General features: G+C 36.6%; 1 protein-coding gene across 1 annotated transcript in view; it reads left to right on the top strand.

The window, feature by feature from the left end:
* Positions 1–21,507, top strand: part of LOC136237160 (KAT8 regulatory NSL complex subunit 3-like) — a 35,705-nt gene that overhangs the window by 4,674 nt on the left and 9,524 nt on the right. The window contains exons 2-6 of the mRNA XM_066027467.1: positions 13,708–13,804; positions 14,385–14,468; positions 17,671–17,772; positions 19,601–19,723; positions 20,696–20,911. Of these exons, the coding sequence (XP_065883539.1) occupies positions 13,708–13,804; positions 14,385–14,468; positions 17,671–17,772; positions 19,601–19,723; positions 20,696–20,911 (622 nt within the window). The remainder of the gene's footprint in view (positions 1–13,707; positions 13,805–14,384; positions 14,469–17,670; positions 17,773–19,600; positions 19,724–20,695; positions 20,912–21,507) is intronic.

Below are 21,507 nucleotides of genomic sequence, written 5' to 3'. Positions count from 1 at the left end.
GGCTGAAATTTGACATATGACCTGCTTCTGCAGGAGGGACTGTATCTCCTCCTCCAGTATTGCTGCATCCTCTGTGAACAAGTGAGGGTTGCAGGGTGGAGATTGTTGGAGGGGAGCAGACAAGAGAGGAATGTGATAATCCTCTAGTACTGTTTGAATGACCCATGGTTCCTGAGTTAGGGCCTTCCAGTTCGACCTGAATAGGCTGATTCTGCCAGCAAAGGTCTGAGTGGTCTGACAAGTTGTCTCTGCCATTGGCAATATGCCTCTCTGAGACAGTTGAATCCATGGTGGATTCTCTAATGCTAAGGATGGGTAGATCCAGGATTGTATACTGAGTGGGCTCTGCCACTGTGACTGGACAAGCTGCTTGGATTGGCTTCTCTGAAGCCTTTGTGTACCCTCCAGAACTTTCAGTGGTGTGACCTCTGACACCTGTTGATTGGCTAAAACATGTAAGCGAGGTGTATTCTCTGACACCCTTTGTTTTTGTGCAGTGTGTAGAAAAGTACGAAACAAACAAACAGAAAAACAAGTACAATGAATTTAAATTCAGGTAGAGATAATTGAAATAAGGTAATGAAACAACAGAAGTCGCCATCACCTGCTGGTGGACCCTATTTCAGTCAGTTACTGACAAGCTATATGAAAGAACAGCACTGGACACATAAGGATATAATTACACAACATACTTGCTTCTGCTCCACCTACACTCTAGCACATGTAATTCTTTTGATACTGTGTTATAGAAGTTCACAATAATCAGTTATGTATGTTACAAAGAAGTTAACAAGAATTTATAGCATGTAGGTATCGTAGTGCTTAAACAAGGGGATCATCATCTGATCACCAGTATTTCCATAGACAACTGGATTGATTGCAGAGACACTTTTCATACTGTTCTTCATTTGTAATGCTGTGTAACGGGTGGAACATAGCTGGAAATGAAGCATAATGGCCACTTCACTTTTTCAGTAATTGATTGCAAGAGTAATTAATTTATGTAAAATTAATTTTATAGCATGCCTGGCACCATTATTTCTTTTAATGTATTATGCATGGTTCAGTAGTCATAATTGTGAGTGGTTGAGTATAGGGATTTAGTGTACATTAGTATATCTGCACATATAGACAACCTCTCTAGTTTCACTACTTTTAGTTATTCTCTTGTTTCACTAATGGCAAGTAATTGGAAGCTTCAATCTATGCTGTCCAGTAGAACTAGGAAACAGACTGGTATAAAACAATTCTCTATTGCTTGGGATGATTTTTAAAACAAGTAGAAGGAAGGATTAAGGATCAAAGAAATAAGGATTAGGGATCAAAGAATCAGTATAAGTTGTATGCTTATTTGAAGGCAGTATCTGGTCAAGACACAACTATTAAACACAAATGTGACCCAGTCTGAGAAAACCGGTCTTATCACCCATGTCAGCAGATTCGATTTTTCACCCAAGACACAAAGCTACATGAATAAACAATCTAATTCCATAATCAAGACTTGAGTGGTCTGGTTTTGCTGGCTGCTTTTCCCAAGCCCAGTGGCGATCCGTATGTGTGGTGTGAGGCCTTAATGGAGCTCTGGTCAGCCTGGGGATGACTGTATGTGGCTGTACAGCTCTGTGGTGTTGAATAAGTACCTCTGCTGTGAATTTCCTTTCATTTTAGCCAGTTTTGAGACCTCAATGACCCAAAACTTGGCCTAATTCATCCATTGGCCTTCCTTTTCAATTTTTGAACACCATCTTGCCTGCCTTCCAGGGCCCCCGCCTCCCACCCAATTTGCAGCTCGCCTGATACAGTCAACCTCGGTTTAAAAACTATCTAAAATGGTGGGAAACTTAGTTGTTGGCTACTTGCACAGTGGATGCTCTGGAAGGTAAGGAATTGGTGTAAAATGTGTGAAAATTTTGTATACATAGCTTCAACCATTGGCAAGCTACAACACACTAAATACTAAAACCGGCACTTCTTGATACTTTTAAATAGGCGATAAGCCCGGTTTTCCCAGACTGGGTCACAAATACCGTAAGTGTAGAAATTTTTGAGAGGTTCAAATTTTCGTGGATTATGTGGGTCCATGTATCCACAAAAATAAGATTTTTTTACCAGATATGGGCTCCCAGCATTAATTAAGATCAACTGACATGTTTTGTGCAATGTCACTACCACTACTTTTCTTATGCCTAACTAAAGAAGGCTTGAAGTTTGCCACAGCATTTTGAGGTTATTGTTAACGAAGTGTACAGTGAAGTCAACATTGCTGCAAAGGAAAGAAAAGAAGAGAATATCAGATACTTTCTGATAGTGAAAATGCAACTATTGACAAGTAGTATTGGCTAGTACACGAGTGAGCATGGAGGAAATTCAAAAACAAAAGACTCAAGGACAGTACCGTGTTAGATTGGCAACATTACTACAACAGGGAAGTGCGGAGATTACGAAAGCTAGGTTAGGAAAAGCTGTAATTGTCAAAAAGTAGGAAAAACTGTAACTGTCAAAGCCTTGCCAATCATCTAAAAAGTGAGATATACATCCTTTTTTGAAAAACTAGACACACACTTACAGCAATTGATTGGCAATATTAGGCCATGGGGGGCAACAATAGGAGCGAGTGTTGTTATGGGGTGGGGACAAGAATGGTGATGAACATACTGGGAAGAAGCCAGATATTAACCTTAGGAAAGAGTGGACCATGTGTGTGTTACGTTGGATGGGCTATACCAAAATAAAAGCAAAAAGCAAATGTAATGTTTTGCCTGATAATTTGAGGAGATTCAAAGAAATTATTTGGCTGACATACGTTAGCTACGTGCATTTGTGGAAATGGAAGATGTGCCTCCAAGTTTGATCATTATTGGTATCACACTGCTACAAAGTTTGTTGTCAATAGACAATAAAAAAGGGAAATGGAAGAGGGTAGAGATTGCTGCAGTTGACGATGAAAGGTAGATAGCTGCTATATTTGCATGCATGCACTTTACCAGGAAAGTTCCTACCAATACAACTCATTTATCAAGGTAACAAATGTCACCCAAAAGGCATTTCATTTCTTGCCAACTGGCATATTACCGACTCTGAAAATCACTTGGCTAACAAGTTAACAACAATTGAGAATATTATAATTCCTTTTGTTAAAAAAGAAAGGGAATTGTTTGGTCTTGGTGATGACCACACTACAATGGGCCTTCTTTAATATATTCAAAGGACAGTGTATACAGCTCAGATGTTAAAGCTGCTAGAAGATAATCACATTCTCTATGTTACTGTCCTAATAACTGCACCAATTGCTTGCAGCCTTCAGACTTGTCAGTGGAACAAGGATTTCTTAAATGCTAAATTTCAGGAGTAGTACAGAATGGAGATATGCCAACAATTGGAAAAGGGAGAATGACAAAGGAGGTGGACCTCTATGACTAATATGAAACCAATTACAGCATGGATGATCAACTTGCATTCACACCTCGTTGCTCATGCTAGTATCATCATTGGTGGATTTTGTCATACAGGTATTGTAGGGTGTATAAAACAATTATAATTGATAACAATTTGAACAGTTATAATTGATTAATATTTGCTACATGTGATTCTCTGTAATTTACATTTGAATTTACAATCTATTTTTAAATTTACAAATCCTACTGCACAATATAGTGATGTTTCAAAGCACACACAAAGATGATGGCGCATCTTGCTTTGATCAAACTTCAAAGTACTGCTTCCAGATGCTAAATCTGTAGCAAATGCTACTCCAAATGAACCACGGTCTTTGACTCCTTGTTACTTCTGTGCTCTTGGTACAACGTAGCAGAGCCTGCAAGCAATTCCTCTCCAGCTTAATAATTCTTAGTAGCAACATCAACCTTATTATACAATGAGTCATACACTTTCACCTCACCAGACTGACGGCCGATAGTGCTAACTGGGTTTGAGCGAGAATGAGCTATTTGCAATTATCACCCAAGCCCCAATGTGGTTCAGAACTAGCATAGGCTGTAAGCCATTTAACGATGGAAACTTGTAGCAGATAAGCTTTTGGGCAGCACCGATAACTTTGTCATCATGTTCATTGTGTAGTAGCACTACCTTGTCCGGCATTCTCAATACGACATTCTGAATTGTCAACTTTCCTTCCCTTATTCTTGTCCAAGTTCATACTTTCGTCATCCAAGTTGTTGTCCTCATCTATAAGTGTTGTATCTTTCTCTTGGCATCTTTACTGCTGCTGTTGCCATTATGGTCAACTGTACAAGTACTGTATCTGCTGCTACCAGTATTGTTAGATTCAGGGCTAGAATTGTTAAATGTAGCTCTTTCATATCTGAATCAGACAACTTCATAAGCTTCTTACCTGTGACCTAGCTTACATTTAATAGAACCAGTGTGTCATAAGAACATTGAACACATGGCACGTGGCTAATTATTTCACCATCTCTTGCAACAGCAATAGCAAACAAGTCAAAAATGTTGCCAGTTTCTCTCAAACAGTTAAATGTTTCTCCATAGCAGGCCACCCAGACTTCTTGATAAATATGGTATCCACAAATCACCGAATTGCATTCAAAAAGCATCGCAATACTATACCATGAAAATATAAACCCACATAATTGTCTTACCCTCTGGGACCACAAAAAATTTAAACCCTCTATACTATTTAATATGCTTACAGTAACTGATGCGTTTAGCCAAGCCTAATTCAACTATGGTTAACGCTACAGGCTTGATTTCTTCACTGTTCAACATTGTGTACTGTAGGTCTGAGACATGCCTTTTCCCTACTGTGAAAACTACAATGTGTGCATCACATTTTTACCTTTGTACTCCAATTGTTTCTCTACTACAGTGTAGGTATGGGTAGCACATCAATGGCTTCCTGTACTGCTCTTATCCAACCTCCACCAGGTACACTTTTACTCAGGTTGTGTAAAGTTTTCTACTCACCACAAGTGTAGTCTTCTGATTTTTCCTGCTGTTGCATACTTTTAGGTTTGGTTTAACTCGGCCCTTGTCTGTTGGTGGACTTCAATTGGCTTAGTGACAGGATGGCCCACCAGCAGAGCTTTTGCTGTCTTGTGTTTCCTGATTGGGTTGAGCTTCAGTTTCACATAATACTTTTGGTGCTTTTTGCCTTGTAGTGCCTCTAAAGGTTAAACAAGGAATTTCAAGCCAGCTTTGTTCTAAATCAGCTAAATGACCCATTTACTACTTGCACTATAGTATAACCACTAGTCCGTTACGAAGAATGGCAAGGCACAGAGACGGTAAGAATCACTGAAATGGCATACATAGCAAGGGTGTTGCCATATTTCTCCTGGAACTGCAGCATGAATGGATTCCATTTGCTAGCAATCAGTTGCAAGACACATGACCTCACACGTACTATACTGTGAATGCCATGTGGTGGGTAATTTCCAGATGGTGTAATTTCTGATAATAGTATTATTTGGCCGGTTGTGTATTTTTTTGGCTGGCTGTTTTTTTAGCACGCCTGAAATTGTTTTTGTAAAATGTGTGTGTATCCATGATACTTCTGTGTGTAATATGTTGATTAAAGTGGTTTGTTTGATGGCGATTCCTTGGTAGTGTCTAATTGGTGGACTGGAATACTGACCTAACTTTTTTTGGTTTACACATTAAGAGTGGGGTTACTGTAAACTTTGAAGGGAATGAAGAATATGATACTTTTAACCATGAAAAGTAGCTGCAATAAGCCTAAATTATGGGTTCAACTGCATGCATTCTATTCACTATACGTAAGACAGTGTCTAATGCAACTCTTCTCAGTAGTTACGTATCTAAAAGAAATCAATCAACCACCAGTTAGAGTTCTGACCACCAAATAAAAATTTGAATGAGAGATCACATGACTGCTGAAGCATCAGGCACCTATTGATATAGCTGTTATCTGGCATACGCCACAAAGTCTTGAACCGCAAAACATTGAGTAAAACTTCAGGAAGCCATTTACATCACGTCGAAGTGATAGTACACAATTGATCTTTCTTCACTGATTTTACCTTTGTATGTGGTGAAGAAAGGTGATACAAGGAAAAACTTAGACAGCAATCGATTCCTCTACTCGTGGCGAACATGGTGGTGCAAATTTTAACTCTGTATGTCATTGTGTTCATAAGTTGCAAGCGTTTTAGTACTCTCCTGTAATTTATTTTCTCTATACTTGCTGTACAAATTGTTGTTGCTACTTTGTAGGGCCGTAACTCCCAAAGTTATTGGCATGCGATTTACCAGAGCATGTACTTGACTAAGTAGATTATCAATATTAAATAAACAGGAGGAATGCTCGATTATACAGATCCAGTCACAATTGTTGATTCCAGAACCTGTCTTAAATTAGTGCATTTTCCAGGTTGCAAATATCTATATGATGAAATCCATTAATGGTGATAGGATAAGCATGAAGTGTGCATGCAAATCCATCTATCTGTAATGCTGGTAAATCCCGAACCATAGCACCAATCAACCCTGGACTTAACCCTTAAAGGTGCATATATAGGCAAATATGCATGGCTGCAAACAAAGCTCTATAACATTCGAATTGTGTGTCCTATAGCTCTACTCATGATGCGATCAGAATTAAAACAATGCTAAGGGTTTTACCCTCACACTAAAGCATGAAGCCAAAACTCACTGTACGTGTAAGCAAGTTTGCATTAATATGTACACCCAAACCCTTCATAAAATGATCCATAACTCGATGACAGTTGCTCCTATCCACTTCCAATCAGCACCATTTGAATTGCCATTAAATTTAGTGATTAAACCCACAATTAAAGTTAAACAAGTGGCAAGAAATTTACTTCACAGAAAACTTGAGTCGTTGTTCTTCATCACTTCATAACAAGCAAGTCTTTGCTGTTACAGTGTTAATATTTAAACTTTCCCAAGTAGCTCAGTGAATAGAATTTCATTCATTGTGTAGTTTTAAACTAAAAGAGTTATCCTACCCCACCTAGTGTTGCTATGCATGCATGCCTGTGACGTGTAAACATGCATTACTCAAAGTTTCATGTGCCTTTAAGAGTTAAACCTGGCACCAACAAGTTTATTTTCTGTTCACTGTACAGAGCCGAAAAACTGCTATTATCACAAATTCATCAACAGGATTTTCAAGCACAGTTACTCACACCAGGTGGGATGCCATCGGCCAAGAAGGCGTAGCTATTAGTGGTAGTTACAATAGTAACAAATTTGCTGACAAATAGTTTACTGACAACAAAATTACCTATGGGATACACAAAGGTTATTATAATGGATTAAGTCTAGGAAGTTGCCAGCTAAATCATACACAAAGGCATCCCTAACCTGGCATGGAAAACCTTGTCACTGGTTAAGGTTACTATAGTTAATTATATATTAAATTAGCCAGCAAATTGATAGAACAAACTTGTATTATATAACATTTAGCAATAATCAACTTACATAATATTATTGGTTACTACACATGCCAGTGTCATGCTTGGTAACCTTATGGTTTGTACAAGTGTATATAGCATGTGCTAATTGACAAAACAAATTTAAAATGACTCGTGGCTGCATAGGCCATACATCTAGTAATGTCTACAGCAACTTTGATGTGATACGTTTGTTGCTATTGAAATTACATTCCAAATTCAATAATCCATAAGCAATTACTTTACTATTTCTATTATGGTATGTTGAGCGTCAGAGTGGCGGTGTGCGGGCTCTAACTCTACCAGTGTTCAAATTGTTGTTACAGCAATTACCATGGTATGCTTCATGTGTTATGTCCAAATAAGTAATAATCAGTTTATTTGTGTTGCCAACCCTAAGTTAATAATGGGTTTTCTAACAGCTGAATTTTATCTCCTTCTAACTGACAGTTTATTTCTTGTGTAAACTGGTCAAGCATTCGAATGTGTATTTAGTTGAAATATGTATGTGTCATGGATGGGGTAGCACTTTCAATAGATGTCACTCCTGAGAAAAGAATGAGTCAATACAGCTGCTAACCTTCCACTATATATGTAACTCCACTGAATTACCTTGATATTAGTGATTAACTTTTGCTGTACAACCTGTAGCTATTGTAGTACGTATGAGGCTATACACTTGATATAGAATAGCATTTTACGGTCGATGTACATGGTAAAGTATGGGAGGAAGTGACGCTAAGTGTTGCAGGCCTATTGTGTTTATAAAACCATATAGTATCTGCAAACCTATTGCACTCAGCAAAGAACATGAATACTTGCTTTAAATTATACACATACACTTCTGTATCAATCAATGCCCATTGGAATTTCTAATCACAGATTATACCATTTGTTTGGATAATTGTTTACCTTCAGTACATGTACCAGAGTATATTAGCACAAAAGGAAATGGTAACTCCAGAAAAAATGAATACTTTGTGTTTCCTCAATTATCTATGTATATTTGTAGGTTTAAGTAGTCAACACTCAAGACCAATACAGCTGGATTCATTACTGCATGTAATTTTGATACTATAGATCTACATATGTGCAATTAAAATATCCACTTACATAATTTTGTAGGTGTTACTAATCACTGGACTGGACTACTAGACTGACATATGTTTGGGTTTTAACATATGATTTTAATAAGTCACACTAGCTAAATGCCTTCAGGGAACCTTCAGCCCACTACGAAATGCCAACTGCAAGCAGTGCGATGAGCAAGAACTGTCTTCTAAGGATTTTACTAGTACTCTATACCAGTACTCCACAACAGATTATGTAGTAGTGCTGCAAGGCCATAATAGCAACGTTTAACCAATGATGATCAACCTGCAAACAATTTCCTTGAACAATGACATAATCTGAGATTTGCAAGCTTCACAATTTGACCTTTCATCTTGGTTAACCTTTTAATATACAAAATTATCACACAACTACCGAGTTCTTTTGGCTACTATATTTGAGATTCATTAGATTGGTGTTATAGACTTGTTACCTTACTTGCCACTTTCTATTGCTAGTTAACCATCACCATCACGGCCTTGTAGCTTTAGGATGAGGAGTTACAAAAGTACTGTAGAGCAGTATTGAAATCCTTCCAAGTAATATTTGGTGTTTGCATTTGGGCTGAAGGTTCCCTGAAGGCATTTAGCTTGTGTGACTTAATAAAATCCAACCATAAACCTCAGTCTAGTAACATCCTAATTTGGGCAGCCACATCACTTATAGGTCCTTTGTTGCAATTTGTTTATGCTTATTTCTCAGCTATCATTATGCTTAATGGTGTTATAATCTGCTTGTGTAATGTATACAAACAATAAGATAGAGTTACTACTTGAGGGCTTACAGTATGAATATGTGTAACAGATTATGTATTCCTCAGTACATGGTGATACCACTGTAGCAGTACACCAGTTGGTTTAGTTTATAGTCAAGTTTCTGCAACTTGATGCTTACTGATCATGGGTGATTTACTTGTGATTAACTTATCTGTTTATTGGAAAATTATGAGTCAATTCTTGTAAAGAAGAGAATATAATTTTCTCAATACCAGACTTAATAGTATTTAACCTGCTTAGATATGCTATTAATTTTAAGGTACAGGGAATTTAAATTTTTTTGCTCTGTGATAAACATACTATGGTTGAGCATGCATGTATGCTGTTCTTGAGTGAAAAAACCCAGGCTATCATCTCTGCCAATAAAAATCATCACGTGTACAGCAGGCTGAGGCCTAGTGTGGTTTCTATAAAACACGCATCTGTATACGACCATTTTCGTACAAATTGTGTTTGCTGGTATGACTCTTTTCTTTGATGTAGTATATGCAGATTCACCAGTTTTACAGAAATATGGGTAGTTTTACGAAAACATGGAATCCGTATTGATGGTGAGCTCCGCTCTTGCAATGGAATCAGTTGCAAGCTCCATGTTACATGAAGCCTAACCCCACACTAAACTGTGAATATACTGTGGTAGGTAGTTTCCAGATGATGTAATTTCTGATAATCAATGTAAACTATTATGATAATAAATTTTTAGACAATTCATGAATCCAGAAGTATGTATATGGAACCTATCTTAAATTGGTTATATTTGCCAGGTGAGACTCATATGGTATTCACAGTATAGTAATTACACTTATGAGAGATTTAGCTCATCGTCTGATATCCAGTACTCAAGTCTATACTTTATAAAGCTAAAAATTGATCTATCTGTAATGCCACTATAGCACCAACCACCTAGTCTGGCTCCGCCTGCCAGTATTGGAACAAGCTTGAGAAGGAAGTTACCAACCAAATAGTGAATGAAAGCATCCCTAAACTCACCCTTGGGCTAGCCAGTTGGAAGTATCACATTCAGAAGCATCCTCAACCATGTCTCAACCCTTCTCTTGTGTCTAGATGCACTAAATATCACTTCTTCCACTTTGAAAGAACATTTTAGGCTTGGTAGTAGCCAGCAAGGGCTGTGAAAGTAAGGTGGGGCTTGATATTTTTTGGCAGGAAAATACAGACTTTTATGATCCGTACTACTGTAACACAGTACTGCTGTACTGTATGTCACTTTAATGATCCTCTGCACCACAACTGATTTAGAACAACCAATATACAAAATTGTGTAATTATGATCATTGGAATGCTTATCAGTATATGATAAAGGTTGTGTAACATAATGTATAAACTTGCTCCATTGTTTCTCTTTATCTGTGTAGTTTACTGAATTTCATACTGTATAGGCAGAATTTTTGGAGAGCAGAATATTTGGCACTTGCTTAATAATTTGCATACAGTTTAATTTGATGAAATACGCGTCTAGTAATATGGAGTCCCACATGATAGCAAATTAGTTTTGTCAAGCTAGCTACATGGCTTCTTGTTTCTCGTCTCATTTACCGAATTGTATAGATGCTTAATTATCTCGTTGGCCTGCATACTGGATGGACTGATGTGACACAGAGGGCTGAGATTTATTCAATCCATAGCCATGCAGTGCTGCAAAAGGAAACAAAGTAATTGGTCCATGTGACTATGCAAGTATGATCTCCACTTCCTTCTGCCAAAAGAGTAGGACCTTAACCTGTGATATTACAGACAATCAGAATTGTTTGACTAGCCGCAGGCTGAGGTTCAGTACATCTATACCTTGCTTCTTGCTTGATCTCGTGCCTGTTCAATTGGTTAAAATGTTAGGAACACTAATAATAAAATATGGCGAGATTTTAATTTGACGATTTTGTAAGCACTACTAATAAGTCTTGTGGACATTCAGCTATGTACATGAAATACTGTATGAGTAGAAATTTTGGTGTGGAATTAAAATTGATGATTTAGCGAAAGTATGATATTGAAAATTTTCCAGTATAGAAGAAGTAATGAAGCTTTGGTATCAGTTTTCCAAATTCCTTGATTTCTAAACTTCCGACATACGTAATACAAGTTATGTTCTATCAATTGCTGGCTAATTTACTATATAAGTAACTATAGTAACCTTAACTAGTAGAGTATACTTGACACCAATAGTAACAAATTACTTATTTAGTGACAAATAGTTACATGTACCAATTGATGAAACTAGTTAAAATGACTTGTCATACTCTAGTTACTTTCCTAGCTTGCTTGTCGAGAATGTGCCTGTAGCTGCATAGGCCCTAGATCTAGTAATGTGGGTATAGACTGCAATAACTTTGATGTGATGCGTTGGTTGATATTGAAATTACATTCCAAATTCAATAAGCCATAAGCAATTACTTTTATGGTATGTTGAGCGCCAGAGTGGCGGTGTGCAAGCTGTAACTGTACCGGTGTTCAAATTGTTGACTCACGCCACAGTTGCTGTAGTATCCTTCATGTGTTATGCCCATATAAGCTATAATCATTTTATTTGTGTTGCCATTCCTAGTGGGTTTATTGTCAGCTGCACTAATGGGTTTTCTATCAACTACATGAATTCTATATTTCTTGTGTATACTAGTCAAGTAAAGCAACAAGATGAATGACATTTGAATGTGTATATAGTTGAACCTGAAATATCTATGTGTCGTGGATGTGACTAGTGGGATATTACTTCCAATAGATATCACTCCTGAAAAAAGAATGAGTCATTTTTGGTTTAGTATAGCTGAGAACCTTCCACTAGCTGCACCAGTGATAAATAACTCCATTGAAGTATGACTTATCTTGATAGTTTTGTATTTAAGTAATTGGCTGTTGCTATACCACCAGTAGCTATGTGGTGTAAGAATGCAGAATAACATTTTATGATCAAGATATATAGTAAAGTATTGTAAGAAGCAACATTGAGTATTGTAGGGCTTTTTGTGTTTACAGAAACCATTTGGTATCTGTGCATGTACGTACCATACTCATTAACAAACACAAATATCTAATTTTAAAACTACATATTTTACCATGTCAGTTGATACCCACTGCTATACAGTATCTATTCCTAATGACAGGCTGCACCATTTGTACCTATCCACGTGTACTTGTGAGTGTAGAAAACATTAGCTCTAAAAATGGTGTCTGTAGAGTGCATTGTGCTTTCTCATTTTTCTATGTGTGTAGGTTTTGGCAGTTTGAACTTCAACAGCAATATACCATATAGCCGAATTCATTATTACATGTAGACACTAAGTCTTGATGCTGGATCTACTGTATGTATGAGCAGTAAAAATATTCATATCCACTTAATTTTGTTAGCCACATCACTTAAAAGTCCTTTGTTGCAATTTGTTTATGCTAATTTTCACAGCTATGATTATGTTTAATGGTGCTATAATCTGCTTGTGTAATGTATACAAATGATAAGATAGAGTTACAACTTAAGAGTGGGGTTTACAGTATGAATATGTGTAACAGATAATATCATGTATTCCTCAGTAAATGATGAAACCATTGTAGTACAGCAGTTGGTTTAGTTTATAGTCAAGTTTCTGCAACTCGATGCTTTCTGACCATAAGTGATGAATTATTGACTAAGAAGGCAGTTGTATGTGTGTGCTTGTAAAATTGTAAATCATTTCTGGAAATCATTTCTGGAATAGATCTATAAAGAAGAGACAATTTTCTCAATACCAGACTATTAGTATTGACTCACCTGAAAGTTGATATTATACAGTATTATTGAGTATGCTGGTTTAAATTCCCACATGCATTGAACCTATGCCTACCTACTGACAGAGCACTGTTTAACAGTATCAAATTATCTTTATATATTTGTCACATTTGTTGTGTGTGTGTACAGACACTTGTGCACATGTGGGGTGTGTGTCCAGAGCGTAGGATATATCTCTCAAACACTTCATAGGTGTGCAAAAGACATTTGCCACAATGGCAATATCATAACGACTGCCTGTAATGGACCTCCTTATGATGTACATGTGCATATAGTCTGGCTGCTTCACTGTCAGGATTTGTGTATGCATATAGTGAAACTCGATGGATTGATCATACATTTATACTTTTCTAGTCCCAAGAATGAGGTGGCACATCTTAGGACTTATGTACTTTGCATGGTCACTGCGTTTATTGATCCAGGCATAACTTTTATGACTCATAATTTTGAATTTACATTAAAATGTGATTTATGAAGTACTGCCCTTTTATGTTTCACAAGTTTATGCAGTGACAATCGCAACAATAATTTCCCCTTAATAAATCATTAGGTAGCTACTTAGTATGGTTTCACTATACATACAGACTGGCTGTCATGTACATGGTAAATAGTAATTTTGTATGTTTTCCAGTAACCTCAATGGATGCACACCTCCACAAAGAATGCTATACACACAGCTGATGGAGCTACTGAGAGATGGCCACCTTACAAAGTTGGCCTGTGAAAATGTTAGTTTATGTGTGTGAACTGTGTGTTTGTATATGCTCAAACAGTATGTACGTATGAATGAATTTCATTTCAAGAGATAGTTAAAGAACTGAGAACTAATTTCACATAGCCACACTGCTTCATTTTTTCTATGTGAGCGAAAGAAATTTTCACTTGCATAGAAAAGAGACAGTCTGACTATGGACTGCACAAGACTAAAAATCAACTCCAGTACTCCTGTTCTACAGTGACCACATTTAGTTTATACAATTGCTTGACGGTGAGTCTGTGCAACATTATGAGTATTGGCAGTACTATAGGTCTGCATGTTGTTGGAGTACATCAATGCGCGTAGTGCTTATTGTACGTGATTGACAAATTAATAATATTTGTATGGGATGTAAAGAACTTCTAAATTATGCTACCTTTTGTCCAATATCCATACGTATGTATGTTGTACATGGTACTTTAGTTTAGGTGCGTTTACTGAAGCAAATTGATTGGGTTGTTCAATCACTGGTCAACTGTTATGTTTGCATATTTGTGTGCTATAAATTTTGTTAATATATTTGTAGTTCTAGTTATTCCGCTTGTTGGTAGGTATATCATGAACCAGTAAAGCGACGCCTACACATTGATGGAATTGCTCAGAAGTTTAGAAGAGTGTTAACTGAAATCAAATGGGTCAGTATATATATAAGTTTAGTTTGACGCAATACTTTAATCCCCCTGGTAAATATGTGTCATATTATAATTATAAAAAACCACATTTAAATAAATGTGTGTCTCAATTATAAACTTAAGATTTCCAGCACATTTGGAAAATAAATGCCTGGTGTCACATATGAGCCTGGGCTTTTAATGGAGTCTACTGTCAGTATCTTTAATTCTTTCACTTGCTGCTGTTGTTTCTTTATGTTTAGAACCATCTGAGAGATAAAGGTGCTAAGAGTAATCCCATGAGTTCTCTATGCGAATCCGTGGTCATGCAGATATATATTGTACAGCTGTTTTCCAGTCATGTTAGGCCTTCACTACACTTATTTGTAGTGAACATAACAGGTTCTGTATGCTTGCTGCTGCAATAGTGGTACAATTCAAATTCAATTAAATGCGACCCACTGAGCGAAAACTCGACTTGTTTGCATTTTCCTCGAACTTCTTTTTATGGCTTTTTTGTTGTCTAGATGAAAAGACACAATGGGCTGTTAAAGTTTCAGCCTTATCTGGTAAGTGCTTTCGGAGTTATAGCAATAGACAGCAAGAAGAGCAAAACAATTGATTTGTACAGTGACTATGCAAAAAAAACTACAGGTGCTTGTTTAATCGATCATAAGTCTCGAGTGCAATGGGCTACAGAGTTGGAACTTGTGTCACATGAACTGGGGCATTCACTAAAGTATAGTTTTTGGCCTAAATGCACACTCGTGCCATTATGCAAGAAGACTGTTCAAGCTGAGAAACAGCAACAATAAAGTCACGTTTTACTGCAACGTAAACAAACACACATAACTCATGTTTGCTTCATCATGATAGAGAAATGAAATAATAATATTCTTACTCTTTATGAAGAGGCGAATCCAGTAGTGTTTTACAGACATCAATTCGTGTCTTCCTTCACGATTTACTGGAGTGATTAAAACATACGTAAAATTACTTTTGTAACATGTGCCAATATATTTCAATGGCATTTATCTGAAACACAGAATTATGCAAACAAGTCGGGTTTTTGCTCAGTGGGTCACAAATGTCAGGATCCCTGAGAACTATCCAAAATAAATGCGCGGTCTCTAAGAAAGGCCCTATTCGTTAAGCTATGTAAAAAATGCTGGGAAGGAAATAAATAAAAGTCGGGATTTTATACGAGGAAATCCAATACTTAAGTTGACCAAATCTGAAGAACTTACGTAACATTAAGGCCATAGTTTTCCAATACATTGGCACAGATCGATATACTTATTAACTTAGGCCAATTTGTAGTTGGTAGATCATACATATGTCATAGGTGTATTAGGATTGAAAATACAGGTCCAGGCACAATGATGTATGTGAGACAGTGTTTGTAAGACATACGTATGCAATCAACATGTACATACACATGTACTCAAGTGATACCAATGTTTGTTTGCTGATTACATTCCTACAATTGCCAGTATGGCTTGAAAAGGGAGCAAACAACCTCTTTCCAACATGCGAGCAGTTGCAGAATAGTTGTAAGGGTGGGAAATATCTTCAAAAACAATTATCACTAATTTTTCGGCACAATATCTCCATAACTACTAATATTGCAATATGTCTCTTGAATAACTCATAACTAGTCCATATATCAACTGACCTGCCTGTCCAATTTGTTTTCAAATTCCAAGAATGCTGCATAGTAGCTGGTTGTCAACACCTAGTATTGTATGCCTGAGCTGTACCCATGATGGTTTTTTATACAAGATGTTGCATCATATTTACCAAGGTAACAGCAACTATGTATAACACATTGTGCTTGTTACAGTGTATCTCGATATCATTTTTACACATCGAAAATATTGAATTTCTTGATATTATTGAAATATTTCCCACCCCTATATAGTTGTCATTTTGCTTACATAAATTCAATTCTCCATCATGCTTTTAGCAGTCTACTTAATTTCCTTATTAACAAAGTGATGTATGCTTTCAGTAAGTGTGCTAATCATATCAACTTCAATGGACTTTGTACATTAACTCTTGATGAAGTATGCTATCTTGAATACTTTTACATCTAGTTTTAAGGACATACATACTAAGAAAAACTTTATTTAGCTACAAAGCACTACCAATCTTGTTTATTCCTGTTGGTCTATGACACTAAAATGTGCATGTAAACATGACCACCTAGGCAATATGATTATTGGCCTATGTAGCTTGTACATGAAGAAATAAATTCTGACGTTCATCCATCATATTGTAACATGTACACACACACACACACACACACACACACACACACACACACACACACACACACACACACACACTCTTCCTTCTTCCTTCTCCGCTACCCCCTCTGGGTCACGTGGCCTTTCTAATTGGAAAGGACACGCAGCAGCAAAAGTGGACAGATGCATACTTGGTTTACTGGAAATGGTAATGGCACAGCTGCACAGAAACCAATGGACCCATTGGACTCCAGCAGCAGCATGTTCCCTGGCATTGTGGCAATGTATACCAAGCTGTGCCTGTTCTAAGTGCAGACTTCAATATCCCCTGGGAGGCTTGCAAAGCCTCCACAGGGGAACCAGGTTGGTGTGTACCAAGTGATACCATCAGGCAGCATCCTGGGCTTGGCACACAGTAACCCAACCTTGTAATCATCGCTTTTAAAACTGTTGCCTGTGGATCACCTCATGGAGGTGCTGACTGACATGATGTTAAAAACACACACACACACACGCACGTGCGTGCACACACACACACAGAAACAAACACGCACACACAGAAACAAACACGCACACACAGAAACAAACACGCACACACAGAAACAAGATGTTCTAGGGTACAACACTGTTAATTTAAAAGCAAAATATTAACAATATTCATAGCCATTAACCATTTCATCATAACTTAATTATCAATTTAAAAGCATCAAGTATTAATGGATTTATAAAATGACTTTATCTTTAAACTTTATAGGATTGATTGCATTTTGTTTAGACTATGAGTGAATCTGATAGTTTTGAAACTCATGTTTGCATCCAAATAAGTGATTTATAGTAAAGTTTTAAAAGATTGTTACAAAAGTGATATCATGTCATGTAAATATATTTTCATCAGTGCTCTTTTGTGTTCAGAGCATACATTGTGTGCCGCACATGTGTGTGTGTGTGTATTGTGTTTGTTACTCTTCTATATACAGGATCGTGAATTGACACGTTGGGTGCATGAAGCATTTCTGCAGAGTTTGGATTACAGCCTGTTACCTGTTTACTTGGATGTGTTGCAAGTGCTTCGTTCTAAGGTACGCAGTCCACTATGATATCATGTACTTTGCAACTGCTAATGATAAGTTTTTAAACAAATTGGTATGATAATTGCTTGTTTTTCCACTGATGTAATGTAGTGGTATAGTGAACTTCCTAGGTCATAGGTTAATAGGCGGATGTTGCAGTAAGAGACTCCAGAAAGCCTCACCAAAATGTAAACAGGAGAAAACTATTCATTATTATTGAAATACATGCTATTATGTAATATCTCTGACAACAACTCAAGGAAAAAAGGAACTGCTATTTGACTCAAACGCAGCTTGGGTTTGTTGAATAGTGTACACCAGGCTATAGTCATGCATGTTACCTTGAGTTACATCATAGCTTATTCTCCAGTGCATGTATACATGCTGTGTGTGTACATGATTGTTAGTCTTCCACTGTAGCCATCAAACCTTCTTTGTTTCCGTAGTTAATTACTTCCTTGTCATCTTGGTCATTGTATTGCTACTATTGTTACATTCACAGAATGGAATACAAGCAATGTCATGTAGTTTACCATAAATTGTGTTTGTTTTTGCTTTCAGTTAATTAGTGGTATAGTCAGACTGACCAGCATCCAGCATATACTGTTTACACCATGTTCGTATTATTAATTGATACTGTATGTAGCTGACTAGGTAGTTTACTGTGTGCTTGTATTGTAGACTTAACAGGTGTGTATGCATGTTTGGTGCACCTGGTTCATTCTTTTGTTGTTACTAGTAGTGTATTAGTGTGAACTCAGCATTTCTAACATGACGTTTTGTATGTGAGTAGGAGTATAGGTGGAGACAATAGTATAGAATTTCTGTTCTTGTATTTGTACAGTGATAAAAATGTACTGCATGTGTTACACTTTTTTATAATGTGTAATTTTTTTACACGTATCTTCTTTTACATACTAAGTGCCTTAGTCTAGTAAAGCTAATACATATTTCTAACATTTGTACAGTTCATGAAAGGAAAATACGTATAAAACAGGTTTAATCAGACTGCTCTTTTTGTTTGCTTCTTATGTTGCGACTATAGCTGACATGCACATGTACAAACCATCAATGCACTCAAGTTGGAATCGTAATTGGTACAAATTACGTGGCTATTATTATGGGTGAACCACAGTGCAGGTTTCAGTCAGCAATGTGATGGGAAATTCTGTTATTGAAAGAGAAAGATTAATTTGATTGTGAATCAATTAAACCACATGGCTCAGTAGCCTATATCTCAAGTTACTAAACTGTGAAGAGTTAACAAGCCAACCATGTGCCATTGTGCTATTATAGAGGGAGTGTATAGTGACTAACATGGAAGAAACGGCACGATATTAAAATGTCAAACTATACTGTGTAGTTAATGGTATATTCCTATAGTTGCACATATCCTAAATCACTGTTTCTGTTGTTGTTTAACACATTAAAATTGTGTGGTTTTGGCTATATACGTGTTCAGGTATCTGTGAAAGAACACATAGTTATATTTCTGTTTGTCGTGCTAGTGGCTAAGCAGGTATGTATATGACATCAAAGGCTCCTCTACCTTTCCCTTACCATGTTAGACTAATGCAATTTCTAATCACAGTTTCAGTAATGATTTTATTAGTTTTGAATGCAGTGCTACTGTCGTTCAGTTAAAGTATTACCTTATTTTAGCAGTTTTTCCATATCCATATCATATTTGATAACGCTTTTGCTGCATTGTTACACTATTGCTACACTATTTTACCATAACACTTTGGCTAAGAATGTGTATTATACTGTCAGAATAATATTTGTATAGCAAATCTAATGTACATGACTGTAAATGAGATTTGTATATCATTTCCAGTGCTCAGTATTGGTTGACAGAATGATACATCGCAGCTTATCTAAAGAAGGAGGGGAGGCTCTTAGCCTGTTACTAAAGAGATCATGGAATCCTATTATTGGTCTACAACCTCCTGAAAAACAAGTTGGGTTATGTTTACAACTTACAAATATTGTACTTTATTGGCTTTTTATGAATACTGTAATGTTCAATTGGAAGTGGTGTAGTTATGTGAGGTAGCGTGTTGTTTAATTGGCTCTATAGTTTCTATTTTATGGTAGATGTGCATAGTTGTCCATAAAGATTGTTTCCAAGTAGAAAGCCATTTCAATTACCAACTATTACGTATGTGAGAAATATATGCACTTACCCCCTTAATGTACTATAATTTTGTATTCATCCATGTTGAAGCCAGACTGTAATAAACACTATGTCCAAAGCTATAGGGGTATACATGCTACTTTCAGAGTTTTGTGCATATTAATTGTAGAATAATGTTTATTAATTATCTGTGGTGGCTGCTACAAGGAGCAACTACCAGATTTTTCAGCTGCTTAATGGGTAGATCATAAGAAATCAATTCCTAGGGTTCTTATGGATGATACAGTACATTCATAGCTAAATAGTTCAAAACAAAATGAAGGGTTTGTGGTCTGGTGTGGTATACCACAATTCAAAAATTCTAAACCTTTCTACTTCAGATGCCATGTTTTAAAATGATCTTTTTTGTCCGTTGTGGTGTTATTTGTTCCTATACACTATAGTGCTAAATTGGGTTTCATCCTTAGTACTGTTTTACTTGACACTGCTTTACAGACATTCTGTTACATAAACATATTAAATCAGATCTGAAACCCTGTACTTTAAAGGTGTGTATAGTTCAACATGGACATATTTTATAGATAGTATCATCCATTCAAACACAAGAGACACTATTAAATGTGACATAAGCTTTCCGAGGTGTGGTAGAAATTTGTGTACCTATTCAACTCTATGTACATAGAATCATAGATCATTTTTCCTTATATGTACATACTAGCATTTTATATCACATAGCTAGTTAGTTACATTACGTACGTATGTGAAATATTTAAATGTGATAATTTTTTCATGTAGTGTGGCTTTGATCCTTCCCCGTCATTTGTGGTGTTCCCACATTCAACACAGCCCATTGGCTCCAAGCGATGGAAGGCATGGCAGTCATACCTCTCTACAATTGGGAAAGTGCACTATGTACAATTACCTGACCATGTTTCCAGTCCCCTACACTGGGTGACACCAACTGAATGTGTCCACTCCATCATCGCAGAAGCTTATAGTAAAATTGAAGAAGTATGTACATCTTGTGGTAGTCCACTAAAGTACAGCTGTCTGTCTGGATAACACTTTCTACTAGACCCAAGTTCTATGTATACAGCTGTAGTGCGTGTCTATAGTGTACAATAAAATGAAGTCGGTATGTGTCATTTGGTTTTACTGTGTTTAACACGAAGGGTTTCCACTACACATTAGCGGTATCGGGTTCTCAAACGCCGTAATAAACATGTTTTGTGTGTCTAATAGTTCTTTGGAGCCATCCAATGTGTGTACTCTGGTATATTTTTACCCACGAAAACAACTCCATAAAAATTTTGTTATTGGCTAACTGTCGCTTACCCCTACTCATTGTCATTTGTAACAAAATTGAACATGATTATATCTTTTACAATAAGGGATGTTACTGAATCTTTTGAAGAATACAGACATGCTTATGTTTTCTTCAATACGTGACTAGTGTTTGTATGTTCCTGTGGCCAACCAACTGCAAATAATGGAATCATTCTTTATATTTGGCGGCAAATTAATTTCATTTTTTCTATGTATGGTTTATATTAATTAGTTAATCATATAATGAAGCTTTCAAATGTAAGCCATTTAACTACAATATA

The sequence above is a fragment of the Dysidea avara genome, chromosome 10 (assembly GCF_963678975.1).
Source record: "Dysidea avara chromosome 10, odDysAvar1.4, whole genome shotgun sequence".
In the NCBI taxonomy this organism is placed as follows: Eukaryota; Metazoa; Porifera; class Demospongiae; order Dictyoceratida; family Dysideidae; genus Dysidea; species Dysidea avara.
This window is presented reverse-complemented; position numbering and strand designations above follow the sequence as displayed.